Source organism: Taudactylus pleione, unplaced genomic scaffold (genome assembly GCF_031769625.1).
Source record: "Taudactylus pleione unplaced genomic scaffold, aTauple2 ptg000726l, whole genome shotgun sequence".
Lineage (NCBI taxonomy): Eukaryota > Metazoa > Chordata > Amphibia > Anura > Myobatrachidae > Taudactylus > Taudactylus pleione.
Window position 1 is genome coordinate 2586568 of NW_028285128.1, and position 27006 is coordinate 2613573.

The 27006-nt window shown below is 45.1% G+C and overlaps 2 protein-coding genes across 6 annotated transcripts in view; one reads left to right on the forward strand and one right to left on the reverse strand.

Annotated features, from left to right (window-relative positions):
- KCTD17 (potassium channel tetramerization domain containing 17) overlaps positions 1–2371 on the reverse strand; it is a 95020-nt gene extending 92649 nt beyond the window's left edge. The window contains exon 1 of the mRNA XM_088456934.1: positions 2326–2371. The gene's annotated coding sequence lies outside the window, so the exon portion shown is untranslated. The remainder of the gene's footprint in view (positions 1–2325) is intronic.
- CIMIP4 (ciliary microtubule inner protein 4) lies at positions 1–23868 on the forward strand. Of its 5 annotated transcripts, none has more exons than XM_088456930.1 (5): positions 1–64; positions 12354–12622; positions 12704–12854; positions 16955–17074; positions 22700–23868. In XM_088456930.1, the coding sequence occupies exons 2-5, from the start codon at positions 12428–12430 to the stop codon at positions 22960–22962; spliced, it is 729 nt and encodes a 242-aa protein (XP_088313056.1). In that variant the 5' UTR covers positions 1–64; positions 12354–12427; the 3' UTR covers positions 22963–23868. The 5 variants fall into 5 exon arrangements, with proteins under 5 accessions (XP_088313056.1, XP_088313055.1, XP_088313058.1 ...); XM_088456929.1 differs by lacking the exon at positions 1–64 and adding an exon at positions 791–891; XM_088456932.1 differs by lacking the exon at positions 1–64 and adding an exon at positions 791–891 and having other exon boundaries at positions 12388–12622.
- Positions 23869–27006: the final 3138 nt, after the last annotated feature.

Here is a 27006-nt window from a genome sequence, read left to right on the forward strand (position 1 = left end):
GGAACTTTGGTCTACATGTCTGAGCAGATGGAAGATGTCCAAGAGTTTGTGAGAGAAAAGAAATGTTAGCTGATAATACAAATAATAATGAAAGGCTGATTTTCTACTGCTGCTTATCTCAGAGCTATAAAATCAATTTGCCGCAATTTACTAACAAAATATCACCAGGGGTGATACCAGTTGGGATACGATGCATCCTGCCGGTTTTCGCATGCAAGCCGTAGTTGGTAACGCCAGTATGCATGACGATCACCGCAAAGGACTGCTCTCTCGGTAAAAGCGGGCGTTTGCGATGGAGGGACTTCCGGGTCTATGATCCTGAAGCCCCTCCAGCGTCCTTCTGCGCAAGCGCAGAAGAAGGCGCGCACAGCGGTGGTGTGCTTGGAGGGATCCGATCGAATCCCTCTTATAGCACTCTGCGGAAAGAAGCCCATACTCTATGGGTAACGGCATCAGAAAGATGGCATTACTCACCGCAACCAAGCCCCGGAGTGCATCGCATTCCGGGTCTTAGTGCACAAATGCGGTCAAACCCGCATTTTAGGGCTTTGACCGCATTTCTCAAGTTGCTGAATCCCAGGTGACACCAGGGCAACAGTTTAATATTAAGCTACCTGGAGTATACCTCCCAACATTTATACATTGCAAATCGTGACCCAATAGGCCCACCACCAATTTGCCCAAACCCTATCTATTCAATTCCCACCCCAATTGAACCAGAAACACCCACTTTTAAATAAAAGCTTGACCGACCTTGCAAATGTTCACATTTTGGCAGGACAGTTCCTATTCTCAGCCATCACAAGGAATAGAGTTATGCCCAAAAGCTGACATTTGCGAGCGGGTGCAATGATTAATTTTACCTGATGTTGAATGTCTGAATATTGAGAGGTATGGCATAGTGCTCTTTCCCTTGGTGTATAACTGGTGCATATGCTACCTTTGCAGAATTATATACTTCATCTAACCCTATGTCTTTTCTTCAGGTGCATTTTTTGGGGGGTATTTATCAAAGCTGGGAGAGAGATAAAATTGTAAAAAAATTGATTACCAACCAATCAGCTCTTATCATTTTTTAAACAAAGCCTGCAAAATGTAAATTGGAAGCTGATTGGTTAGTACAGTGGTTCCCAAACTGTGCGCCTTGGCACCCTGGGGTGCCTCGGGACACTTGCAGGGGTGCCTCAGGTTGGTGGTCCAGCACCAAATCAAATTATTTATGGTCAATGTAATGTAAATATGTGCACAAATAGAAGCACAAACCTGTCCACCACCACATAACTGAACCTGAGGATGACAGATAAGCGCAATTTACTTAATATTTTTTTCTCAGTAACAAACTTTTGGCTTAGGGGTGCCGTGCAAACAATGCTGATACACTAGGGCGCCATGATTCAAAAAACTTTGGGAACCACTGTGTTAGTACTTTTTCTCTCACAATTTTGTCTCTTTCCCTGCTTTGATAAATACCCCTTGCCTGAGTTTTTGGTGTAAAATGTGTATAACTGCACATAACTACAGTGCCCTTGGAAATTATATGAAACTATTGGCAACTTTGCATTTTCTACCTTAAAACATTTGCAAACCAGTGGGCAAGTATAGTTTGAAACATTATTTTCTTTTAACATTTTCCACGTCTGCCAAATAGCTGACGGAAAAAAAGTAAGTTTTATTAAAAGTGACTGAACGTTTAATAAATTTTAGAGCCGTCATTTTCATTCCCAGAACAATTTTATAGTAATGTACAGTATAACCCATTAATAACTCTTAGTGCTTCCTACTGCTTTGTTACACTGCCACCTAGAGGTAACACTGACATTTATTCTCATAGATCATTAGCGTTGTTTTTTTCACCTATGCTATAACAAGTAACACAACGTCAATACAGCAGCTTAGCAACGGGTGACACGGGCAAGAGCCGAGACAATAAGAATTGTGTAACTAATGTGTATTCTGATGCTTCCAGACATCTACTCTGGAGTCTGAAACCTCAGGTGAGATAAAAAAATCGGGACACAGAGACCCCCTCTACTTTAGAACATACCCATTATTAAAGGCTGAAACAATTAATGGAACTGAACTGCTATTGTGCTGCATAGATACCGAGAAGCAGTTTGATTCTTGAAATTTTTCATCTTTATTAAGAAAGATTGTAAGAATTTTTTTTTATTAAGGATTTCTGAATCTCCATTATAATTTAAAGGCCATTTGTACAAACTGAAAGTTATTTGTATAAAATATTTGCCTTTAAACAAAAGCATTTATATCTAACAGCTGTTGTTGATTCAAACTGGTATGCTAAAACATTCATAATTGTAGACATACCAAATGTACAATGATCTAGCAGCTGGGTTGCCTTGCCAACATGAGAATATCCCCGGACTCCCCCTGAATAGTTTTGAATACATTTATCAACACATTCAATATAAAAATGTCTCAACAATTAAATAAGGATAGCTAGTCCCCAGGTGTGTGATAAACCAATTATCTATCTGGCACCAATTGGTAGCTAAAATCAGCTAAATGTTGCGACCAGTCATTTATCACTACAGCTTATTTTCTTCAATATTTTTGGGCGTTAGAAAAAGTAATAATTTCTTTCACGCAAAAGACCTTTCGGATTGAATGTCATCAGAATAAAATGAACATGCACATCAAAAGCACAGGGATCCAGAAACATAAACAGTATAATATAGGTCTGCAGTCTCATAGTACATAAACCACAAGGCCCACCCCAGTAGTACTCAAAGGAATAGGTAACAATTGTAATCTACAAATAGGGGCAAATGTAATAGTCTGCGACTTGCAGGCCTCGGCGAGTCTGCCTTGTGTTTTAAAGGCTTAATCATTTAAAAGGCAAAACCAACTTGGATTTACTTTTTAAATTATTGCCCTTTTAAATACTGGGAACTCGCTGAGGCTCTGCATGTCGCAGGCTATAACGTTTACCCTTTTTTTTTTTTTTTAGTTTTTTAGTATGAGTAACAAGGTGACAGTGTAAAAATTGTTAGCACTGTTTAATCAGGTACAGCAATAATAGTAAAAAATAAAGTATCCTATATTTGCTACTTCAGACATCTTCAAAGGGAAGTTAATGTTTATTGCTATTTATATATAAAAATAACCATTCCTTCCAAGCTGTACGCTTTGGTAATTACTTTTCTTTGAATGGAAAATGTTAGGATATATTTATTGTGCAGGGTTGCATGCTATTATTCCATTTCCTCTCATTAGTTTAAGCATTTATCTTATTCTGTTCTGGATTGCACAGTTTATATGGAACATTAACTCGCTTACAATATAAAGCCTAACTTGCAGTGGCATAACTAGGGTATTTGGAACCCAGGGCAAATTTGAAAAGGGAGACCCTCCCCCAACATCCCGAGCTGTGTGAGCGCCAAAGGCGCGCGCGGGAAAAAATGGTCGTGGTCACTTAAAAATGGGGCGTGTCAACATGACACACCCCTTTATTTTCACGCTGAACATTCCTATCCATATGCACCTTAACCCCAGTAGTACCCCTTATACAGTACCCCCAGTATGCAGTTGTGGTCCCTCTTATGCAGGCCCATAGTAGTGCCCCTTATACAGTATCCCCAGTAGTGGTCCCCCTTATACAGCCCCCAATTAGTTCCCCTTACTCAGTACCCCCAGTAGTGGCCCCCCCAAAAGCAGTGCCCCCAGTAGCAGTCCCCACAATGCAGTGCGCCCAGTAGCGGTATCCCCTTATGCAGTGCCCTTTATATGGTGCCCCCAGTAGTAGTCCCCCCCCCCTATGCAGTGCCCTTTATATAGTGCCCCCAGCAGTAGTTCCCCCCCCCATGCAGTTTTCCCAGTAGTGGTCCCTTTATGCAGGCACCCTGTAGTGATCCCCCTATCCAGTGCCCCCTGTAGTGTCCCTTCCTATTATTGCCCCCAGTAGTGGTCCCCCGAGTGCAGTGCCTCTTGTAGTAGGCCCCTTTTATAATGCCCCCAGTTGTAGTTCCCCCCAAGTAGTAGTCCCCAGTAGAGTAGGTCCTCCCAATGGCGCCCCCAGTAGTAGCCACCCCTCCCCCAGTAGTGTCCCCCCAGTAGTAGCCACCCCCCTCCCCCGTTGTGCAGATAGGTTTAAAAAAAAAATATATATATATATAAAAATATACTTACCTGAATCCCTGGTCCTGCTCGCTACGCCGCTCCCGCCCGGGTTGGCGCGCTCAGCATTATGGGACGTCATGACGTCAGTCCCATTACCCACTGCAGGAGCCGGACGGAAGTCCGGCTCGAGCAGTGGGTGCTGCAGCAGTCAATGAGAGTCTATCTGACTCTCATTGGCTGCTGTTTAACACACGCATCGCCGCCAGCGCTGGCGGCGATGCGTGTGTTATGCACAGCCTGAGCCCGCCTCCTGGCGCTATTGGGCAAGCGATCAGGGGGAGGGAACGGGCTCAGGCGTGCAGCACAGGACCGGCGCTGAAAGCCTAGCGCCGGTCCTGTGTAAATGTGTAGCGCTGACCGCACTCATTGCGGTCGGCGCTACACTGGCTAACTAGGGCGGGCGGGCAGATACAGTGGCCGGCGGCGCCCCCCCCGCGCCGCCGGTCCAACGGCGCCCAGGGCACGCACCCCGCTCGCCCTGCCCTAGTTACGCCACTACTAACTTGCTATAATTTTTTTTTCCATTTTATGTTATTGTTTGTCATGGAGGATGTTAGGTATCTTCATAGGTGAGAAGGATCATTTACTGACCCTGAAAATGCTGATAGACGTGTTATATATGAGCAAATACACCTATGTGACTGAAATACATATACAGTACACAGTTGCACAATCCTCAGTGTGAACAGCCTTATGCTGCCAAAAGTCACTTCAGAGATCTGCCTATAATAATTTTTAACTTTTGTTCACTACAAAGGGGTCTATTCATATAGAACAGGGTTGGGGAACTTTTTTTCTGCAAAGGGCCATTTTGACATATAACATTATTCGCGGGCCCGGTGCAGGCCATGCCCCCTCCGTGTGATGTCACACAATCGCCGGTGATTACAGCATTGCCCGGAGCATCCTGAAGATGCCACGGGGAGCTGTAAGGGCAGCGGTGTGATCATCTGAAGCGTCCTAAGGAATCTCCAGGCAACATTGCTGCATAGATTCTGGCTGCAATGTGCCATTCTAGGCACCCTGCTAGCCAGATGAGGCTAGCAGAAAAAAGCTCCGAGGGCCTTATACGCCCCCCGGGCCTGAGATTCCCCATCCCTGATATAGAACATGAACTGGCTACCGTAAAATATCAGTATAACCATTAATGTACACTTACCTGTCCAGCTATGTCCTCCAATAACTGGCCCCTCCGCAGTCCCATAAAGCAGTGCAAAGACAAACATATTGGGAGCCCGATGTCTTCTTCCTACTGCACATGCGCTGGCGTCTGAGAGCAGCAGATCACATCAGACCTGCTGCAAAGGCCGCTGGTCTAAAGGGGGCGGAGCCAGCCAGAGAGCAGGGAAGTATCCAGCCACGGAACAGGGGAGCCGCTGGAGAAATCATGAATTTCTCCATGGCAACCCGCTTCCTGTATGGAACGAAGCAGTGATAGCTCTGTTTTTGCTACTTCATGAATAGACCCCAAAGTCTCAATTTTTTGACAATTCAGCTCCATTCAGCCCAACATCTACCCAAGCAAAAGCAGATAAGCTATGTACCGACCCATACAAAACGCACCCCTTTTGATTAAATAACACACTTTAATATCCAACCACGCCCACTCTCAACTGACACCCCATAAGCTTTGTGCCCTTTTGGCTCCTCTGCCATCGTAACAGTTGGGACGATGCTTCTTATTGGGAATTTCCTCCCCTATCTGCCAGCTTAGGTATATAATCTTGTCCTGCAAAATAAAATGTAATTATTCATCTTAAGTGCAAGAATTTCCCTTGATCCAATCAAGTCCTCCCATCAGATGCTGGCTGCCATCTTGTTCTTTAACAATGTGTGCTTGATAGAGTTTGTCAGTAATATCACATCATAACCGCATTTATTTTGCAGTGAGCTTTTCAACTTTCAAAAATGAGCCTTAGGGGTAAATTTACTAAAGTGAGAGTTTTTAGAAGTGGAGATGTTGCCCCTAGCAACCAATCAGATTCTAGCTATTATCTCCTAGAAGTTGCTAGTTAAATGATAGGTAGAATCTGATTGGTTGCTATGGGCAACATATCCACTTCTAAAACCTCTCACTTTAGTAAATATACCCCCTACTGTGTTATGATTTGTATATGCTAAAAAAAAGATCATAAGCAGAGGAAAGAATGCTTGTCTGCTCAAAGCCATTTTGTAGCAGTCAGCATTATACTTCAAAAGGCATTTCTATGAGATAATGCTGATTGCTGCACATTTGTCAGTTTTATGCATTTGATATAAAACGTTCTTTGCATTTAGATTTTTTGTAAGTGGAGGTTATTTATGAATGATTATAAAATGGGAGATGCACAGTTAAAAAAATCCTCAAGTGTTGCACATTCTTGGTTTGCGCACAAGTGACTAATATAGGCTAAAGTGCACAAGTTTACGAAGCAAGATGGCAGCGTTTGTGGAGGAGCCAGAGCTGGATTAACAACATGGCAGCCGATAAGGTCGCATATGGGGGATTCCACACATAACTACAGGACCAGTGTGGGGAGGGGTGCGCCCTCTATGGGGTGGCACCCCTGTTCAACCGCACTGGTCGAACACCCCAAGAGCCGGCCCTGCATACGCGCAGCAATCGCAACAGCAGTGTACAAGAATCGCTGATGAAGATGAGCCCAGGTCAACATCCAGTTGTCCCTGCCAATCGGTATCTGCCAGGAGTGAACAGCTTAGTGCCACCACACCAATACATTTCGACGGGAGCTGTCTTTTTCATGATAAGTATTACCTGGAAAAAGACAGCTTCTGTCAAAACGCGTTGGTGAGCTGGCACTAAGCTGTTTTCTCCTGGCAGATACAGATTTCTGTACACTGCTTATAATATCTTATATCTGATAATAAATTTATACAGTTATTCCTTTGTATTTATTTTGTAGAGACCATATTTGGTCTAATAAATATTGTGTTTCATTAATACATTTTAATATAATTTAATATCATTTTGACAATCTTATTGATAGGGGCCCCCACGGTCCAGTTGCCCTGGGTCCCCCACAACCCTTAATCTGGCCCTTAAGGTTCCGCGTTTTGCCCCAGTGAATGGGAGCAGTTGTATAGCACAGCATAAGGACAGGAGTGCAAAGTATGGAATAAGTGTACCGGTGAGCTTAGTTATGCAGAACAGTGCAAAAATGTGATTTTAATTTGCAGATTCAAAAATGAAATGACATAAAGTGGTTGTGAGAGAGCATTTTTAGGAGGGTTCCTTGCAGTGCAGAGTGGCAAATAGCTACTCCACAAAGGGACTTGATTTCTGCACCAGCTGTTATGGCCCAGTTTAGGCCTTGAGCCAAACTTTTAATGAGACACGTAGTCAAACTGGGGATGTAGACAATAGGTTGACAGTGACAATGTCGACGTCACATTGCCGACAGTTATGATGTCAACATTGCTAAAATGTCGACAAGCAGCATGTTGTCATTCTCAGAATGTTGACAGGTAAAATGTCTATCATAATATTAGGGGTGAGCAGGTTCGGATTTCTGAAATCCGAACCCCCCCGAGCCCCCCCGATCCGAGTCCGATCCGAGTCAGGCTCAACTTTTCCCGCCTGACTCGGATCTGAAATCGAGGCAAAACGTCATCATCCCGCCTTCCAAGTCTCGCGGGTTTTGGAACCTATATAAGGTACCCGCGTCGGCGCCATTTTCTCACTCGGCTGTGGACAGTGAAGAGGGAGGGTGGGAGTTAGGGCTGGCTGGGCTGTGTAGTGTAGTGTAGTGTAGTGCTGCTGTTGTCCACTACTTCAAAGTCCATAGGGGCTGGCTGTGTTGTGCTGTGCTGCTGTTGTTAATAGGGGCTGTGTCCACTACTTCAAAGTCCATAGGGGCTGGCTGGACTGTGTTGTGCAGTCAGTTCTCCATAGGGGCTGTGTCCACTCCAAAGTCCTGTGCAGTGTCCCAGTCCTAAAGGGGTGCTGTAGTGTTGTCCAGGGGGTGCTCTGTCCATCAGGGGTGCTCCCCCCAAGTGCTAAAAAAATTATATATTTTCTGTGTTTGTGAATTGCGTGCGCAGTAGCCGCACGTGCATCAACAAAGTAGTGCCAAGCGTGCGCCTGTGTCATAAGTAAAGGGCCGGCTGGCTTGACCGTTAAAGGGTGCTGTAACCCCCAAAGTACACTCCAGTCCAAACCAAAAAAAAATTTATTTTCTGTGTTTGTGAATTGTGTGCGCAGTAGCCACACGTGCATCAACAAAGTAGTGCCAAGCGTGCGCCTGTGTCATAAGTAAAGGGCCGGCTGGCTTGACCGTTAAAGGGTGCTGTAACCCCCAAAGTACACTCCAGTCCAAACCAAAAAAAAAATTATTTTCTGTGTTTGTGAATTGTGTGCGCAGTAGCCGCACGTGCATCAACAAAGTAGTGCCAAGCGTGCGCCTGTGTCATAAGTAAAGGGCCGGCTGGCTTGACCGTTAAAGGGTGCTGTAACCCCAAAAGTACACTCCAGTCCAAACCAAAAAAAAAATTATTTTCTGTGTTTGTGAATTGTGTGCGCAGTAGCCGCACGTGCATCAACAAAGTAGTGCCAAGCGTGCGCCTGTGTCATAAGTAAAGGGCCGGCTGGCTTGACCGTTAAAGGGTGCTGTAACCCCAAAAGTACACTCCAGTCCAAACCAAAAAAAAAATTATTTTCTGTGTTTGTGAATTGTGTGCGCAGTAGCCGCACGTGCATCAACAAAGTAGTGCCAAGCGTGCGCCTGTGTCATAAGTAAAGGGCCGGCTGGCTTGACCATTAAAGGGTGCTGTAACCCCCAAAGTACACTCCAGTCCAAACCCAAAAAAAATTATTTTCTGTGTTTGTGAATTGTGTGCGCAGTAGCCGCACGTGCATCAACAAAGTAGTGCCAAGCGTGCGCCTGTGTCATAAGTAAAGGGCCGGCTGGCTTGACCGTTAAAGGGTGCTGTAACCCCCAAAGTACACTCCAAACCAAAAAAATTAATATTTTCTGTGTTTGTGACTTGTGTGCACTGTGGGTGCACGTGCATCAACAAAGGAGCAGCGCCAAGCGTGCGCCTGTGTCCCGTAAGTAAAGAGTCGGCTGGCTCATTTCTTAAAGGGTGGTGTAACCCACAAAGTGCACTACTCTCCAGCAAAAATAAAAAAATATTTTCTGTGTTTGTGTGCGCTTTAGCCGCACGTATATATCAATATAACATAAATGGAGGACCAAACTTTCTCCGATAAAAATAAAATAGGGAAAGATCAAGAACCACTTCCTCCTAGTGCTATTGCTGCTGCTGGGAGTTGTTCATCATCCCAGAGAGGAAGTAGGAACATCACTACTTTTACTAAACAATTGACCCTCCAACAGTCCCTAGCGATGAGGATGAAGTACGACAGCAGTCATCCTGAAGCAAAACGTATAACTGAGGCCTTGACTGCTATGTTGGTGTTAGACGTGCGTCCGGTATCCGCCATTAGTGCAGTGGGATTTAGACAATTGATGGAGGTAGTGTGTCCCCGGTTCCAAATCCCGTCTAGATTCCACCTGCATCCTCAAAGCAGCAGCGACAAGCGTGCGTCTGTCTGTTAAAGGGTGGTGACACCCTCAAAGTGTGCTACACAAACAATAAAAATATTGTTCTTTTTTTTTCAGTCTTTGTGAAATGTGTGGGCTGTAGCCGCACCTGCATCCTTAAAGCAGCAGCGACAAGCGTGCGTCTGTCTGTTAAAGGGTGGTGACACCCTCAAAGTGTGCTACACAAACAATTAAAATATTGTTCTTTTTTTTTCTGTCTTTGTGAAATGTGTGGGCTGTAGCCGCACCTGCATCCTTAAAGCAGCAGCGACAAGCGTGCGTCTGTCTGTTTAAGGGTGGTGACACCCTCAAAGTGTGCTACACAAACAATAAAAATATTGTTCTTTTTTTTTCTGTCTTTGTGAATTGTGTGGGCTGTAGACGCACTTGCATCCTCAAAGCAGCAGAGACAAGCGTGCGTCTGTCTGTTAAAGGGTGGTGTAACCCTCAAAGTGCTCCAAAAAATAAAAAACTATTTTTTTAATGTGTTTGTGACTTGTGTGCGATGTAGCCGCACGTGCATCAACATAGTAGCAGCGCCAAGCGTGCGCCTGTGTCATAAGTCAAGGGCTGGTTTGGACATCTGGTCCGGACTGAAGGACGTGCCAACAATTTCTGACAAGTCTACTGTCACTGCATATGATACTGTCCTCAAAGCAGCAGCGACAAGCGTGCGTCTGTCTGTTAAAGGGTGGTGACACCCTCAAAGTGTGCTACACAAACAATTAAAATATTGTTCTTCTTTTTTCTGTCTTTGTGAATTGTGTGGGCTGTAGCCGCACTTGCATCCTCAAAGCAGCAGCGACAAGCGTGCATCTGTCTGTTAAAGGATTACATCGGTGACAGCATCCAAGTAGGCATGTCAGACAGTCCGTACCTGTACTGGCAGGAAAAAGAAGCAATTTGGAGGTCCCTGTACAAACTGGCTCTATTTTACCTGAGTTGCCCCCCCTCCAGTGTGTACTCCGAAAGAGTGTTTAGTGCAGCCGGGAACCTTGTCAGCGAAAGGCGTAGGAGGTTGCTTCCACAAAATGTGGAGAAGATGATGTTCATAAAATGAATTATCAACTCTTCCAGGGAGACCAGCCTCCAGAACGTACAGAGGGACCTGTGGTTCCAGCGGGGACGAATTAATACTCTGTGAGGATGAGGATGTACACACTGAAGAGGGTGAGGAATCGGTGGATGAGGAGGATGAGGATGACATCTTGCCTCCGTAGAGCCAGTTTGTGCAGGGACAGATTAATTGCCAGCTTGTTTTGTGGGGGCCCAAACGAACCAATCATTTCAGCCACAGTTGTGTGGCAGACCCTGGCGCTGAAATGATTGGTTTGTTAAAGTGTGCATGTCCTGTTTATACAACATAAGGGTGGGTGGGAGGGCCCAAGGACAATTCCATCTTGCACCTCTTTTTTTTCTTTGCATTATGTACAGTTTGGGGCCTAGTTTTTCAAACTGCCATCCTGTCTGCCACTGCAGTTTCACGCCTAGATGGGTCACGTGTTTGTGCCGCCCACTCGTGTCGCTTAGCATAGTCATCCAGCTACCTCGGTGCAACCTTTTGGACATAAAAACACTATTGTGAGGTGTTCAGAATAGACTGGAAATGAGTGGAAATTAAGGTTATTGAGGTTAATAATAGCATAGGAGCAGAAAAACCTACAAATTCTGTGATTTTAGCTGTTTTTATGCTTTTTTTCAAAAAAATACAGATCCAAAACACAAAACCCAGAACCCAAAACATGGAAGGGTGGTTTTGGCAAAACCAATCCAGATCTAAAACACGAAGAAAGATCCAGATCCAAAACCAAAACACAAAACACGAAAAGTGGCCGGTGCACACCCCTACATAATATTGACATTAGGGTTAGGCTGCGGAGAAGCATTAGGGCTAGATGAGAAATACTCACCTAAACAACCAGAGGATTGGAGGTCTGACATGGAAGTCACAGTCACATGACCGCCACAACCCGGAAGATGCAGCTGGAGCCACTGCAGCCATCGGGAGCAAGTAAGTCACCGCTGTACCAGCAGAGCCGAAATGTCGACATTCTAAAATGTTGACGTCATCACTGTCTACATGATGAGATGGCCAACGCAAGTGCTGAATGGACCATACCTCACAATATTCTGACCTTCAGAACAAAGGAGCCATTTAAATGGGACTCTTCAGCCTAAACATGGACAGTATGCAATGTTTGTCTATAAACACACGTTTATGGAAGCTAACTGATGAGAAATGCACCATTACAACTGCCTTTAAAAACAGAGTGACTAGCCACACCCCAAGGGGAAATCTTCCAATAAATGTACAATATATTCTGCAGAAACACCTTTTTCAGATCTATGTGTATGTTCTAAAAAAAAGTTGAACAATGTTTAGTTCTATTTTAACATTTGACCTAAAGATTTATAAGTAAGACAGTCTTTCATGTATTTACCTCTACCTCATGTCAAGAAAAACTGCATCACCTGTCAGTGAATGGGGAAGACCATGAAGTCCTATATGTCACTATGGGGTCTATTCATTATCATTTCATTTCTACAAAAGCAGGTGAAAATGAAAGTTTTCTATTAGCTGAATAGCACCATAGTGACATATGCGTGTACTTTTTGTAATATCCATATTTGGCTAGAATTTAATTTACCTGATTTGCCTGATCACTCTTGCAGCCTTCAGGTACTGTCCTCCTTCCCTTTCCATCAGTGGTCTCTCATTCAGTCTAAGCTGATAGAAGAAGAAAGGAATGGACACCACAAAGTGGAATGAAGCAGAGCCATGTAGCAGAGACATTAACAGTAGAAGAGGGGAAACTATGAGAAATAATCTATCACAAGAACCTTTGGAAAACGTACAAGAAGACATCAGGAACCTTGTACCAGCCAGCATCAGGCACAAATATGGTAGCTCCATGGTTATCAAGCTTATCTCTCCAGAGCAGGTGAGATCCAGCGGGCTGGGAATCTTTCTGTAGTCAGTATCTCTGCTCATTCACTGAAACATTTCTACCTGTACTATATAGGTGAGAAGCTGCCTAAAAGAACAAGAGAGAACATGCTACACACAAAAGCATCATATACCCAGACTTAGCATGAAATCCAGGACCACAGAGGACTCTCCATACAATATGTATAATGAACTAGGACAATGCCTACGCAGTAATCTATTCCCAGGTCTTGTTCTATCATCCATAACCAAGTATTAGTACAGTAGGTTTGCCTAATCTGAATGCTACTGTACTTGAACTGTTATTTTATTCATATCTTTGCCTTGGGCCTTGTTATTTCTTTTTATTAGTTTTTTCGTTACTTCAAGATTCAGGGGATTGGTTTAATTATCTAGAACTGATCTGTCCTACTGGCAGCACACCAAGGTGATTTCCTTATTGTGACATTATTATCCTTGCTGTGCGGAGGGGAACATCGTCATGTTCACTCTGGAAATGGCCCCATCTTATAGTGGCACTTTGCGTCTTTTATGCCTTTATGTTGCATTTCTGTGGTAAAGTGCCTTTTTAGGCTTATCCCAAGCATTGCAATAAAAGCTGCACATAAAAAAGGGGCACATGCAGTAGAACAGACCCAATATCCCCTTAATTTCATTATTATTTTGACCCATAATTAGACGAGGCAGTATTTAAGGTGAAAAAAAAGTAAATTGACAAGAGGTTCTAAAATAATAGGGTTTAACCTCGATGTCACTTCCATCTCTTTGGAAGGCAGTGTCCCAATATAAGTATTGGGTTTAGGTAAGCTACCTTGTCATATTTCTATTTAGGAGGATGGGCATTATTGATAAGGCTGACAGATGCCCAGCTGCTGAAGAATCAGACAAGGATTGGACAGTCCCTAATTCCAGACCTTCCAAGGGGTCAAGTTTCACTGAATTTCCCCAGTAATGCTTTCACAGATAGTTGCACTATTTTGATAGAGTCTGTACAGAACGGGGGCATGTCTTGTTTTATCCACATTGTCTATATGTTTGATAGTATGTATTTATATTACAGAAGTGTGGTTCAGTTTTGCTGAAAACTGAACACACCCGAACGTTGGGGTTCCGAGTCAAACCGAGTCCTGGCTTAGGTCTCCTGTAAATTTGGAACTCGGATTTAAAAAACAAATCCCCGGTTTTGGATTGCATGTAAACAGGGTAGAAATTACAAGATTTTAGCTGTTTTTATAACTTTTAAAGAAATCCAAAACAGAAAAGAACTGAAACATTGGAGGGTGGTTTTGCCACCAAAACACGGTGGTCCTCACGGGTTGGGTATGAAATCCCGGCTGTTGGAATGCCACTGGTCAGAATACCGACAGCCGGAATCCCGACACCCATAGGAAGGAATGGTAAATTCTTTTCTAACCCCTGCCCTAAACCAGCCTCCCTGGTACCTAACCCCCTAGTGCCCAAACCTAATCTACCCATCCCCGCACCCTAAACCTAACACCCCCTCCCCAGTGCCTAAACCTAACCTCCCCCCTAGTGCCTAAACCTAACCTCCCCCTCCCCGCACCCTAATCCTAACACTTCCTACCTGGTGCCTAACCCTAGCCCTCCCTCTAATGCCTAACCCCGCTACCTAACCCTAACCTCCCCCTAACACCCCGATACTTACTTCTGGGATGCCTGCGGTCGGGATACAGCTGCCGGGATCCCGACCTGTCAGGATTTCGGCACCGGTATCGGCACACATCTCTAATTTATATAGTGCCTAGTGCCTACGCACATTGCAAAGAATTACGGTAGAGCAACAACACAGATTTTCTTGCACACCTCTATTGGTTGCAAAGGAAAATCTGTGATGTTTGTGTGAGTTGCTGGGGGTATGGTCCGAACACCAGCAACTCACGGTCATCTCTAACTACTGAATTGCCCCCCTCAATTAGTTAGTTCAAGTGCACATGATGGTTAATTAATCAGAAGCCAATTAACCTACCAGTATGTCTTTGATGTGTGGGAGGAAACCAGAGCTGACAGAGGACACCTACACAAACATGTCAAGAATATACAAGGCCTGATTCGGAGTCGGACGCAGTGGCAATGTCAGGCGCGGTGGAGCGATGTGTTTAGTCTGCGCATACATCCCAACTTTGTTCGTACAGTGTCACAGTACAAAGTTAGACGCACGGTAGCAGAAATGTATGGAGCGTTCAAGAGTGGTGATTGTGAGGTAACGGGAATGGCTAAACAGACGTATGGAGATATTGTGTCTTATGGGTGTGTCGCTGGCGTACTACTGTTAGCAGTTGTGTGCATAGACGCAGAATCGTTCACATAGGAGGCCATAGTCAAACGGATAATCTGCACCTGCCATAGGGCTGTTGCAAGTTTTGATGGTGAGACCAATGCGATATTTCAGCGTCTATGAACGTGAAAAGTGGGCATCTCAGTCCTTGCACATTCGACTCAGAATCAGGCCCACAATCTCCACTCAGTGCTGTGAGGCATCAATACTCGCCATTGTGTCACCATGCCATTCGTAAGGATTCACAGTACGGTATATAGGGCAGTTATCTATTTTTACTAAACCTTGTATACATAACAAGGGGGCTGCAGGCAGGGGCGGTTTAAAAGAGGAGAGGGCTTCCATGAGGACCCACTCCTTTCTGGCAGCGCAGTAGACTCTGTCTGGGTGCCAGAGTCTACTGTGCATGTACAAGTCTCTAGGAAAATGGCGCCTGCACCTTATTTCCGGGGACATCTCTAGTGTGTAGGTGCAGTCGTGCCATTTTCCCTGTGATTTTTGCTGCTCTGCAGCTTCAGGTCACCGATAGATGCAGAACACTGGACACTGCATAGAGGTAGGTATAACTATATATGGGCGCATGGTGTGCGGTGTGGGCCCCTTGGATCCAGGGCCCCATGTGCACCTCACACCCTGCACAAATTATAGATACGCCATTGGGTGCAGGAGGAACGACCACTCCACCTTCCGAAGAAACTTTCAAATCAGAGATTCTCTGAAAGGAAGCCTGTCAGTGCAAGATGCCCAGAGGCCAAAATGTTTTTTTACTGGGGAAGGAGCGGCGGGCAGATAGGCAGGTGGGTGGGTGGATCGTAGCTAGCCACCACACAGATGATGCACATTAAACCCCATCCTCTCCTCTTGTAGGGGCCATGCAGCCTATTGCTGTGATGTACAGTACTGAATGGTGGTCACTGGAGGCTCTGTTTATTGTATGGCCTATCACTTGGATCTGGCTGTGTTGCATTATACTGTTTTTGTAATTCAAGTGTGTGGGATCATTAATGTAATGTCAGGGATAATTATCAATGTACTTTGTATGCACATAGGGCCTGATTCAGACCCGGTCGCAAGTCTGCGTTCGCACGCAGCTGTCCGTAGCCAAAGTATGCACATCCCGTGATCGCTAACACGACAGCGTACCCACTATGTTTTGCCGTGCGATCGCGGTATGAAATTAGACGCCCACCAGCCTGACACAAGACGCCCACTTTCCCTTAGTAACATACGTTATCTCCAGGAAGTGTATGACGTCGGTTGACATCGGACCCATATGCAGCACTTGTGGCTGACCATACCCTACCGCAAGCACTGCGAGGGCTGCTGTGTTTAATTCAGCCATGTGACGTGTACTATGACGCTGCGTTTTAATAATGCACACCTCTGAAATGGCGTTAAGATGCACAGACACGCCTTTGGGTCTGATGTTAATCGATGTTACCGATTGTTGAATACACTTCCTGTAGATGACATGTATCACTAAGGGAAAGTGGGCGTCTTATGACAGGCTGGTGGGCGTCTAAATACACACCGCGATCGCACGCCAAGACATAGTGGGCGTGCTAATATCTTGCCGTGCGATTGTTGGATTTGCATACTTTAGCAGCTGACGGCTGCGTGCGAATGCAACTAGCGAGTGGGTCTGAGTCGGGCCCCGGGTGCAAACGCTTCCCGATCGCAGTGACTGGTACACGCACTGCGTCTTGTACGCATGCGCAGATTGCAAACATCGGCAGGCTGCATGCGAATGCAGCCATGCGACCGGATCTGAATCAGGCCCATAATACAAGATGAAGATATTTGAATTTTGAAACACCTGGGCCTAGGGCAGTATGTTTCCAACTTCATTCCCAGTCATCAAAAGCTGGCTACACCACTGGTACATAGACCTGTGACTTCACTGACCTACATTCTCCTAAATCATTTGTCATCATTGTAGCCTGACTTCCTCTTCATGCCTCTTGTCACTCCTGACATTTACTTCCCTCATCCATATAATATCATGTTTCTCACTCCCCACTTCTCCTGCAGGGGTGCCCATAAAACAGCAGAGCCTGATGCAGGATTGCTACACTGTAGAAGTGAATGAAAAGGGGATGTTGAATAAACACAATAAACATCACTGGTATGGAAAGAAGACCGATGACTTAGGTACCTGCTATCCTTATGCACACATTAGCCATTTGTAGCCTTCTATGGGTCTTAATTTCTCATATGGAACATATAAACACTGCTTGCTTAATTAACTCACAGAAAATAATCTTGCTTTTAGATTTATTTATGTTTTATTAGTAGCAGTTTGTTGCAAGTTAGAAAGATTCCCTTTGTTCCTATACTGTGTTTTATAACAGGGTTTCTGGACCTTTTCTAACCATGTATTGCCGTCATTGCTGTAAATTGTATAGGAGATTGCTGAATCTTGGGGAGTTCCCCCAGGCTCCAGGAAGAGTTGGCCACCCTCCCACATCAAAACTACTTCCCCAGACAAGTGGGTGGGTCAACATAGACCCCATGCGTGATTTAGCATATCACTGCATTATACAGCAGATATGGGGCCTAATGATATTATTCCTGCACTAGCACCTTGGACCTCCACTCCAGTTTCTCCCCAAGGGGAGGTCAAGTATGTTGACTTTGTAATACTACATTTAATTTATTTTGTATAAGTTCTATTCTTTACTACGGGCCTGATTCAGCAAGCAAGGCAAAGGAGAGAACGCACGCACTTGGCCGATGGTTTTGTACTGCGTATGCATATACATCGCACAGTGAGTGCACAAACTAGCCAGTGCGTGCTGGTAAGCGTACCCAGACTACACGCAGCGTGCACGCAGACCCCTTCCGATATTGACAGAAAGTGTCGTTTGTGCGTGGTGACGGGGATGGTCAGGCGAACGCAGGTGTGCCTGTGCATTGGGACGCCGTTTTAGGGGCGTCCATAATTCAGTCAGTGCGGCGACGCACGCAGTGAGGAGACTCCGTGCACACAGGAAGTTGCCAAAATCCTGTGCGAGGTCTGGTCAATCACTATTATGCAAATGTGGTCGATGGGTCTCGATGTTACCGATGTTTACGCTATCTTGCGTACTCATCAGGCTTTGAGTAAAGGGAGATGGGCGGATTAATATAGGGCTGGGGGTCTGCATCTTGTGCTGCTGTCTCCATGCATATGCATTGATTAGCATATTCTCGCAGCTGACGGGTGCGTGCGATCTCTCGTTTGCATTGCTTGAATTAAGCCCTAAGACACCGAACTGTTACTTTAAGCTAAATCTAACAGGCTGGAATACCTGTGAATGGTGTACAGGTGACTATCGACCTGATTCATAGATGGACTCAATGTCGATGTTGGACGCAGTGGGTCGATTTTCTTGTCACTGCGCATGCATTACAGCCGCACTGCACACGCTCATTGATGGATTAGCACACCGCTCTGTCTGAGACAACATAGGCTTAGTCAGAGGTGCGATGTGCAACCGATGTTTCTGATATTTCTACTTTTGTCCGTGAGTGGTGGATGAGAGACACCGGAGGTGGGCATCTCTGCGAATAAGACATCAGCTAAGTCATTTGCATATTTCTGCAAGTCAGCTGCGTACGGAATTGTAGTCGTGGCTGATTTGTGTCATACTCTGAATCAGGACCTGTGTTATATTGTGAAATACATTTTAGATTATTTTTTTAACACTCATGCCAACAGCTGAGACTGAATTGTTAGGCCACTATTATATGCCACGCTGTGCATGCAGCCAATTCACATTATATGCCACGCTGTGCATACCCCAATTCACATTATATGCCACACCGTGCATACCCCAATTCACATTATATGCCACACCGTGCATACCCCAATTCACATTATATGACACCCTGTGTATGCTGCCAATTCACACTATACGCCACCCTGTGCATACCCCAATTCACATTATATGCCACCGAGTACTCCCCCAATTCACACTGTGATACATTGTGTCCCTAATTCAAATTATATGCTGCATTGCCCATCCACATATTATTTTTCTAACCTGCTGATCTCAGCTTCTATAAATGCTGCAGCAACTCCAGTTCTGTCTCCTGTCCTGTCACTTTTTCCAAGTGACATCTTGTTATTGACATGCAGGACGGCGAAGGAGGAGGGACAGGGGGCCAACAGACCAGAGCACCACCTGCAACATTATAATGCTGGTTGGGGCCTGGCTAGCCTGGCATTGTGACTCCTCTAAGAGAAAGAGAAGTCTCATTGATTGTCAGGCCAGGAGCACTGCTAGTGGGTGCCATCCTGGCCAACCTCTAGTTATGGCCCTGGCCCAGCAATCACATACAGATGGCTGCAGCGGCTCCAGTTCAGCTTCTGGGCCCTGGTGGTCATGTGACTGTCACTTCCAGCGCAGACGTCTGACAGAGCAGTATTTTGGGTGACTATTCGTCTCCTAACTCCTAGTGCCTAATCCTTACACCCCCCCCCACACACACACACACAAACAGCCTAATCCTATAGGCTCATATACACTTTAACGATATGCTCCATGAGTGATATCGTTAAGTGCTTCCCCTGCACTGTCGGGTTCAATGTTGTTCCTGACACTGAGCATACACACTTAACGATATCATTAACAGTATCGTTTAGTGGTGGCACCCTCCCTCTTCCCCGAACTTGCACAACCTGACGATATCGTCAGGTTGCCCTACATGTACGTTAGATGAAAGACATCATTAACAATCTCAAGAGCATGCATCGTTAACGATATCTTGCATACGCACTGGACGATATTGAACGTGATGAACGATAACGTTATCATCCATATAATCCAATTTATTGTCTAGTGTGTATGTGGCTTAACACTCTCCGTGGTGCCTAACCATAACTCATTTAAGATGTCGACACTGTGAACATGTCAACATTATGAGGATGTCAACATGGGGCCTGTTGACATGTTGAACCATGTCAGCAATTTAATTTCCAAATTATTAATTTCGACATAACTGTTGACAATGTGAATGGATCCTGTTACCATAATACAAACATCCAAACATTGTGATTTCCTAGAGTGCCTAGAAAACGTATATGTGTGTCAGGCCTGTGTCACTGGCGTGATGGCATGTGTTTTCCTGGCATGTAATCAGAGGTCACAGTCTTGCTGATACAGCGCCACACCCTCAAATTATCTAGGCACCATGTCTTTAGAATTCAATATTACTTAACCTGTTTATTGTTGACCATGCATTTCTAGTGAAGGAGAGTACGGTTCTGTGCAAAATCTCAAACTAGTACACTTTATTGACCTTGGTGTTAGGAATATTAGTATTCTTCACAATGTTTTGAATATTAGTACGTAATTTAAAATGTATTTTTTAGCTTAACACCTGAGGTTGGCAACCCATAAACTATTAAATGGCAAGTCATAGCCCTGCCAGTTGTTCAGGTTGAGAGCCGTAACTAAAGTTGTCATCAGGCTCTAAAACGTTCTGTGGATGAAAACTAATAAAATGTGGACACATGAAATAAAATGCGATTGCAAAATGTTTATTTAGTACTTGAAAATTTCAAGTCACCCTTCTACAAAAACGAATCAGAGAAACAGACAATTCAATGGGCAGAGTCAGTTTGTTTCTGTATGTTTTGTTAGGTGCATGACTAAGCTTTTATAGTCACAGGCACCAGTACATGTGTAACGTGGCAGTAAGGGTTGCACGCTAGCATTAGAATACTGAGTATGGGAATGATGTTGACCAATGTCCTCCACTTTTCCCAGGCAGGTGGCATGCAAGAAACTTTATTTACATGGACCTAAAGAAGGCTGTAGGGCAGAAAAGCGAGAAGGCATAAGGGAAGCGATAACTGTTAATAAAACAAACCTGTCTGAGACTTTCATTTACTTTAATCTTTCTTCTGCTTTTTCCAAAAAGTATTCTTTATACATTTCTCTACACAAGTTGGCCTTAATTCCAAAAACAGCTGCATTTCAGTGCTGCTATTGTGCACAATTTTTCAAATATGCAAACAATATGGCATAACCTAAAAACGGAATTGGTATGAAATGCCGTCGGCCGCATGGCCGGCGGTTCGATTCCCGTCAGCGGCAGCCCGACAGAAGCAGAGTGCGACGCAGCGGAAGCCCGACAGCGCTGGAAATCCAGATCGTGGATAGGTAAGTATCCACTAACCTAACCTAACCCCCCTAACCCTCCTTAGGGGTGCCTAACCCTAACTTCCCCCCCAAGTGCCTAACCCTAATCCCCCCTCTAAGTGCCTAACCCTAACCACCCCCTTCCCCGCTGCCTAAACCTAAGTCCCCCGGGGGGGGGTGCCTAACCCTAAGTCCCCACCGGGGGTGCCTAACCCTAACCCTCCCTCCCCCTAGCCTAACCCTAACCCTCCCTCCCCCTAGCCTAACCCTCCCGGGGGGGTGCCTAACCCTAAGTCCCCCCCGGGAGCCCTAAACCTAACCCTCCCCCCCTGCGGCTGTCCGCTCGCGGCGCCCAGCATCACTACGATCGTGATGCCGGGCGCCGGTCTCCCGGTGTCGGGGAAATGCGGGCGTCTATATCTAGACGCCCGGCATTTCACCCATGCCGGGATAAGACAGTCGGGAAGCCGGCTGCCGGTATTTAGGCAGTCGGCTTCCCGATTGCCTCCCCCGAAAAACAGTAGTTAAGATACACAGCAAGTCACCCCCTCTGTATATATCAGATCCGGCTACCAGCACATTTTCTTCAAAAATTTGGATTTTTTTTTTTGGTAACAGAATAAACGTGATAAATTGAGCATTGTCTCTCATGGGCCTGATTCAGACTTCTCTGATGTCGGGGGACTGCGCATGTACATCACCTGTTCTGCGCATGTACAGAACAGGTCCTGCGAGATCGCTTGCATTTCCCCCTAAGCCGCGACATGATTGACATGCAGCAGCCATTTGGGGGCAGGGTGCCAATGTTGACTTTTTTTTACAATATGAGGGCATTGTTCCCTTTTTGTAGGAGTGCCGAGGCCAGGGTCTGCGTCTTTCGATGCAGATTTCCTGGCCCCCGGCTGAGCAGTTCCAGCGGCCATTCTATGTAAGCTTAGGCTTACTCAGATGGCCGATGGCTGCGACTGTCGCGACCGTTCCCGTGAGTGATTCGATACTGCATCATCGGATGCAGCACTCGGATCTGCAGTGCCGGCAGGAGGCACCTTTATTCTTTAGTCGCCATTTAGCATATTTTAACATCGGTGCCTCATCCAAAGACACAATGCTATTAGCGTCCATCTCTGAATCCCCTAATATACACAGTTATTAGGCCATATGTAATTGGGTGAGAGTTTAGAAAATGTGATAGTTTAGCAGTAAACTCTCACACTTTTTAAACTCGCCCAATGTAATAGAGTCAGAGAACCTGGAAATTTGCATGTTTTTTAACTCAAGGAACTCTCAAGATTTAAACTCTCATCCAGATGATTTCCCATTTTGAAGATAAAACTCGACCAATATGAGTTTACTGCTAAACTTTCACATTTTCTAAACTCTCACCCTATTACATTTGGCCCATTATCTCTTTACATTCCCGTCTTAGTTTTCTTCATCTGTGCTGTAATTATTTGAGTAATAGTAGCAGCAGAATACTTCACAGCAGCTTACAATTGAGAACAGCACAGTAAATGAAGCTAGTTTTGGATATTAACATGTAATAATAAGTGAGGGCTCTGCTCGCCAGATTGCACAATAGTCTCTTTTTTTTTACTAATCACCTTCTAATCCACTATATCACTCACACCTGTTGTTCTTATTATATAAGCCATTTGGTCTCAAATCCTAATGAAGAGAAATGCCATTGACAAGATCCTGCAGAGCCAGCCTAGGCCATCTCGCACCATCGCTCAGCCAATCCGGAAAAATGTCCTCAGAGATGATCCAGCATTACTGCCGCTGCCAAAAGAAAAGCCTAAAAAATGGAAACATCAGATTAAGACTCAGAAACCAGAGGTAGCACCTCCTCCAGTCACACAGTCCAGACAAGAGGATGACTTTTGGGACTTCTATGATAAACCCATCCAATGATGTCTCGTACCTGTAAAATTCCATTATCCATAACCTGATCTTATTTGGTATACAGTTAGAAGAAACTGATATGATTCAGCAGTCAAGATGCTACAAACTTTGCAATTTGTTTTTAATTTATTTATTTTTTTCATTTGTTTTTCTCATAAGACTCCAAGTATTTCCAAAAGATATTAATGGACAGGTAATGAGCAAATGGAAGCACAATGGCTAGTACAGCTTACATGATCAGTGACATAAGCTTTGCCAATATCTGGAATTACACCAGAGGGTTGCAGCACTGTACTTCCACAAGAAGGTCCCACAACTGATGCCTGGTTGAAGGTGGTGGAAAACATTGTCTAAGGTATAGTTCCAGAAAATCCCCTAAATGCTTGGTTATGATCAGAACTGGTGACTGAAAGGGCCACAACAAATTGAAAGCATTAGTGTCAGACTCATCAATTCATTGGGTGACAAATTAAAATGCTTGGATTGGGGAATAGTAATCCTGGGAGTCTCCCGTCCTGTCAGGACAGAAACGCTGCACCATGGCGTGGATGGTGAAACATTATCCTTGTTATTGTAAAGGAGTGGCTGTACCTAAACATGCCAGGAAACTGCACCCCACAACTGCCACAGACCTTCAGAGTTGGAGGCAAGCACTCAAAGGCATGAGTACTTTATATTGGTGATACTGGATGTCGGTAGTGATTTGACGTCACAGAACAATGCAGAACATTGATACATTTTATTAATGAAATACATTGTATCAATTTATTCATTGCGGCTAGATCCCATGTGGGGCCACTGTTTTCATGTCGTGCCGGGCATTTTTCCTCAGAACTGTTTCATTCTCTGCTCTCCCAGGCTCAGTATGTACTTGTTCTGTCTTTATGCATGATTTGTACATGTTGTTACGTGTAGTACCTCTCAAATAAACAATGTTGATTAACTGTTTCCTTCTGTAGCTGCCCCATTTTGTAAGATAGTCTCATATAGGGTTCCCTTCTCCATGATGGCCGCCATGAGCATTGTACTGGCAGTCAATCACCTTCCCCAGTATAGTCATCTAAGAGAGTGGAAGACTGAAATATACAGACAGGGGGTTTTATGCCAAGAAGGATATGTCGTGGGGAAGTTGTCTGGAGCTGATGGTTAGATTGGAAAGAGACTTTAAGCTGAGAAAGCAGCAGATAAGTGGTCAGTGATCTGAGAGGAAAGATGGGTCAGCAGGCACATGTCAGTCCTTGTACAGCAGACCCAAACAACTAACAGACAGTGGAACATTTGAGCATGTAACCCGTAACCCTTCCATTACAAGTGTAGGATGAGAAATGAAGACTGCCAGCTTTGAGTTGGTGTAAAAGTGAATCCTTTTGAGGTACGGTAATGGCTGTGTGCGGGTTGGGTATGGGATGCCGGCAGTCGGAATCCCGGCTGTCACAATCCCGACACCAGCATCTCGACAGGGCTAGCATACCGACACTTGTCGTTCGGTATGCTAACCCTCGCCTTCACCCAACCCTAACAACAGTGTGGCTTTGCCCACTCCTACAGTTTGCACTTTATTCCCCTTTTATCTCTTGTATTATCTCATTGCATTAATTCTGCTCTCAAAATAATCTAACGTATGCACTACTGTTCAGCAAATCTAGGCACTGTGATGTAACTACTTCTATCCAACTCTGGGTGTGCAGACATTTGCTCCTCCACAAACACCGCTATTTGCTCTGTATACCCCGTGCCTCGGTAAACATCAAGGCTGAGCTGGATTAAGGCTTTGGGGGCGCCGGGCAATTAAGACTGGGGGGCCCTAAAGAGCATCATTTGGGACACGGGGATCGTGTTCCCGTGTGCAAGCCTTTGGTGCGCACATGAAAAGGTGGCATGGCCACACATCACGCCCCCATTTTATGTCACACTGGAGGTGTGTAAATCGCTTCCCCAGCCTCGCAGAGCAGGTGAGAGTGTTGCTTCCCTACAGACACACATACACACAGATACACATTTATACACATACATAACTGTACATACACATATACAAACACATAGTCACACTCTAATACACACAGACATACACAAACATATAAATACAGACACACATACACACTTATACACATTTATACACATACATAACTGTACATACACATATACAAACACATAGTCACACTCTAATACACACAGACATACACAAACATATAAATACAGACACACATACACACTTATACACATACATACATACATCCATCATGGTTGCCGATATTCTGGCTGCCCCTTCCGGGAGGGAGCAGCCAGATTGGTATGGCAGGGGGGCGGGGCCTGCGCAAGGGGGCAGGGCCGGGTGACTTACTGTCATTTGTGGGTGGAGCGGGCGGGGGGGCAGGTCCACACAATTGCGTTATTTTGGCCTCACCCCTGCTAAACAATGCCGATGTTACAGGCATTGTGAAGCATGGGGCGGGGCCAAAATGACACGAATCAGAGTCACCGGCCCCACCTCTGCAGGGGTTTTTCAGGTTATCGTGGGGAAGGTCAGAGGGGTCAGCATGCCCGCCTTTCCAGGGAGCCGGGAGCGGCACCTGATTTTCGGGAGGCTCATGGCCAAATCGGTAGGGTAGGCAAGTATGACATACATATGTACACACACTTATACAAACACATACATAAATACAGTCACAGACATACAGTACATACACAGTCACACACATATTCACACACATACACACTTATACACACATACATACAGTCAGACATTCTTACAGTTACACACACGTATACACACATACATAAATACAGTCACAGCCACACAAACACACACTTATACACAAACATATACAAACACATACATACACACACTATATCTCTCACCTTACCGGAGCCGGATTTAGACCGTATGGGCCTTAGGCAAGATACCGGTTTGGGACCCCCTTCCCTCAAACAATCCTGTGTGCATTTCACTTGATGAAGACAAAACTGAAGGGAAAATGCCCCAAGAACAAGCAGGAACTGAAGACATTTGCAGTAGAGGGCTGGCAGAGCATCACCAGGGATGAAACCCAGCGGCTGGTGATGTATATGCGTTCCAGACTTCTGGCTGTAATTTGCAACAAAGTATTAAAAAGTGAAAGTTAGATTTAGGATTGTTTAGTTTGTCCCATTATTTTTGGCCCCTTAAAAAGTGGGAGGCACATATAGAAACCGTTGTAATTCCTACACCGTTCACCTGATTTGGATGTAATTACCCTCAAAATAAATCTGAAAGTCTGCAGTTAAAGCACATCTTGTTTGTTTAATTTCAAAGCCATTGTGGTGGTGAATAGAGGCCAAATTATGAAAATTCTGTCAATGTCCCAATATTTATGCACCTGACTGTATATGTATGAAAGGAGTGTGTATTTGTATATATTTATATATATATATATATATACATACACACACAGGGTGATAGCCAATACGGGAGAAAAGGGGGACGAACAGGGCGAGATGGGAGGAAAAGGGGAAGAACATGGTGAGAAAGAAGAAAAGGGGGAAGAACAGGGAGGCGGGAGAAGGTGGGGGAACAGTGAATATAAATAACACCTACACAATAGGTAGTGACTCAGCAATTAACACACACACACATATATATATATATATATATATATATATATACACACACACACACACACACAGGTGGGAAAGCAGTTTTATTTAAGAGTATAAGAAACATTTTTAAGTTAAACTTACCCACTGGGGAGTGGAAGTCTCCTGTGGTTCTATCAGCACAGGGGAGGTAGAGTTGTCCCGGTAGTGCCACACTGCAGAGATGGAGGGGAGGCTGGCTACACTGAGGGAGGGGGGCCTGGCAGCACTCACACTGACTGCGGAGTGGGGACTGGCTACAGCAGTGCAGGCTGCAGGGGTGGGGGGTTGGTTTGAGTAGGCTGCCACTAACTAGTTCAGCACATGCTGCGGGGGGTGGGGGGCGCTTGGACTGACTACAATGGAGGAGGCAGGCAACTTGTACTGTGACTGCAGGAGCTGGCTAGTACAGCAGTGGAGGCTGCGGGGGAAGGGGGGTTT

Coding starts and splice junctions, on each gene's coding strand:
- CIMIP4 (XM_088456930.1), top strand. CDS start 12,428: ATGGACACCACAAAGTGGAATGAAGCAGAGCCATGTAGCAGAGACATT. Junction 12,623..12,703: donor AGCTTATCTCTCCAGAGCAG/GTGAGATCCAGC, acceptor TGTACTATATAG/GTGAGAAGCTGCCTAAAAGA. Junction 17,075..22,699: donor AAAGAAGACCGATGACTTAG/GTACCTGCTATC, acceptor TTATTATATAAG/CCATTTGGTCTCAAATCCTA.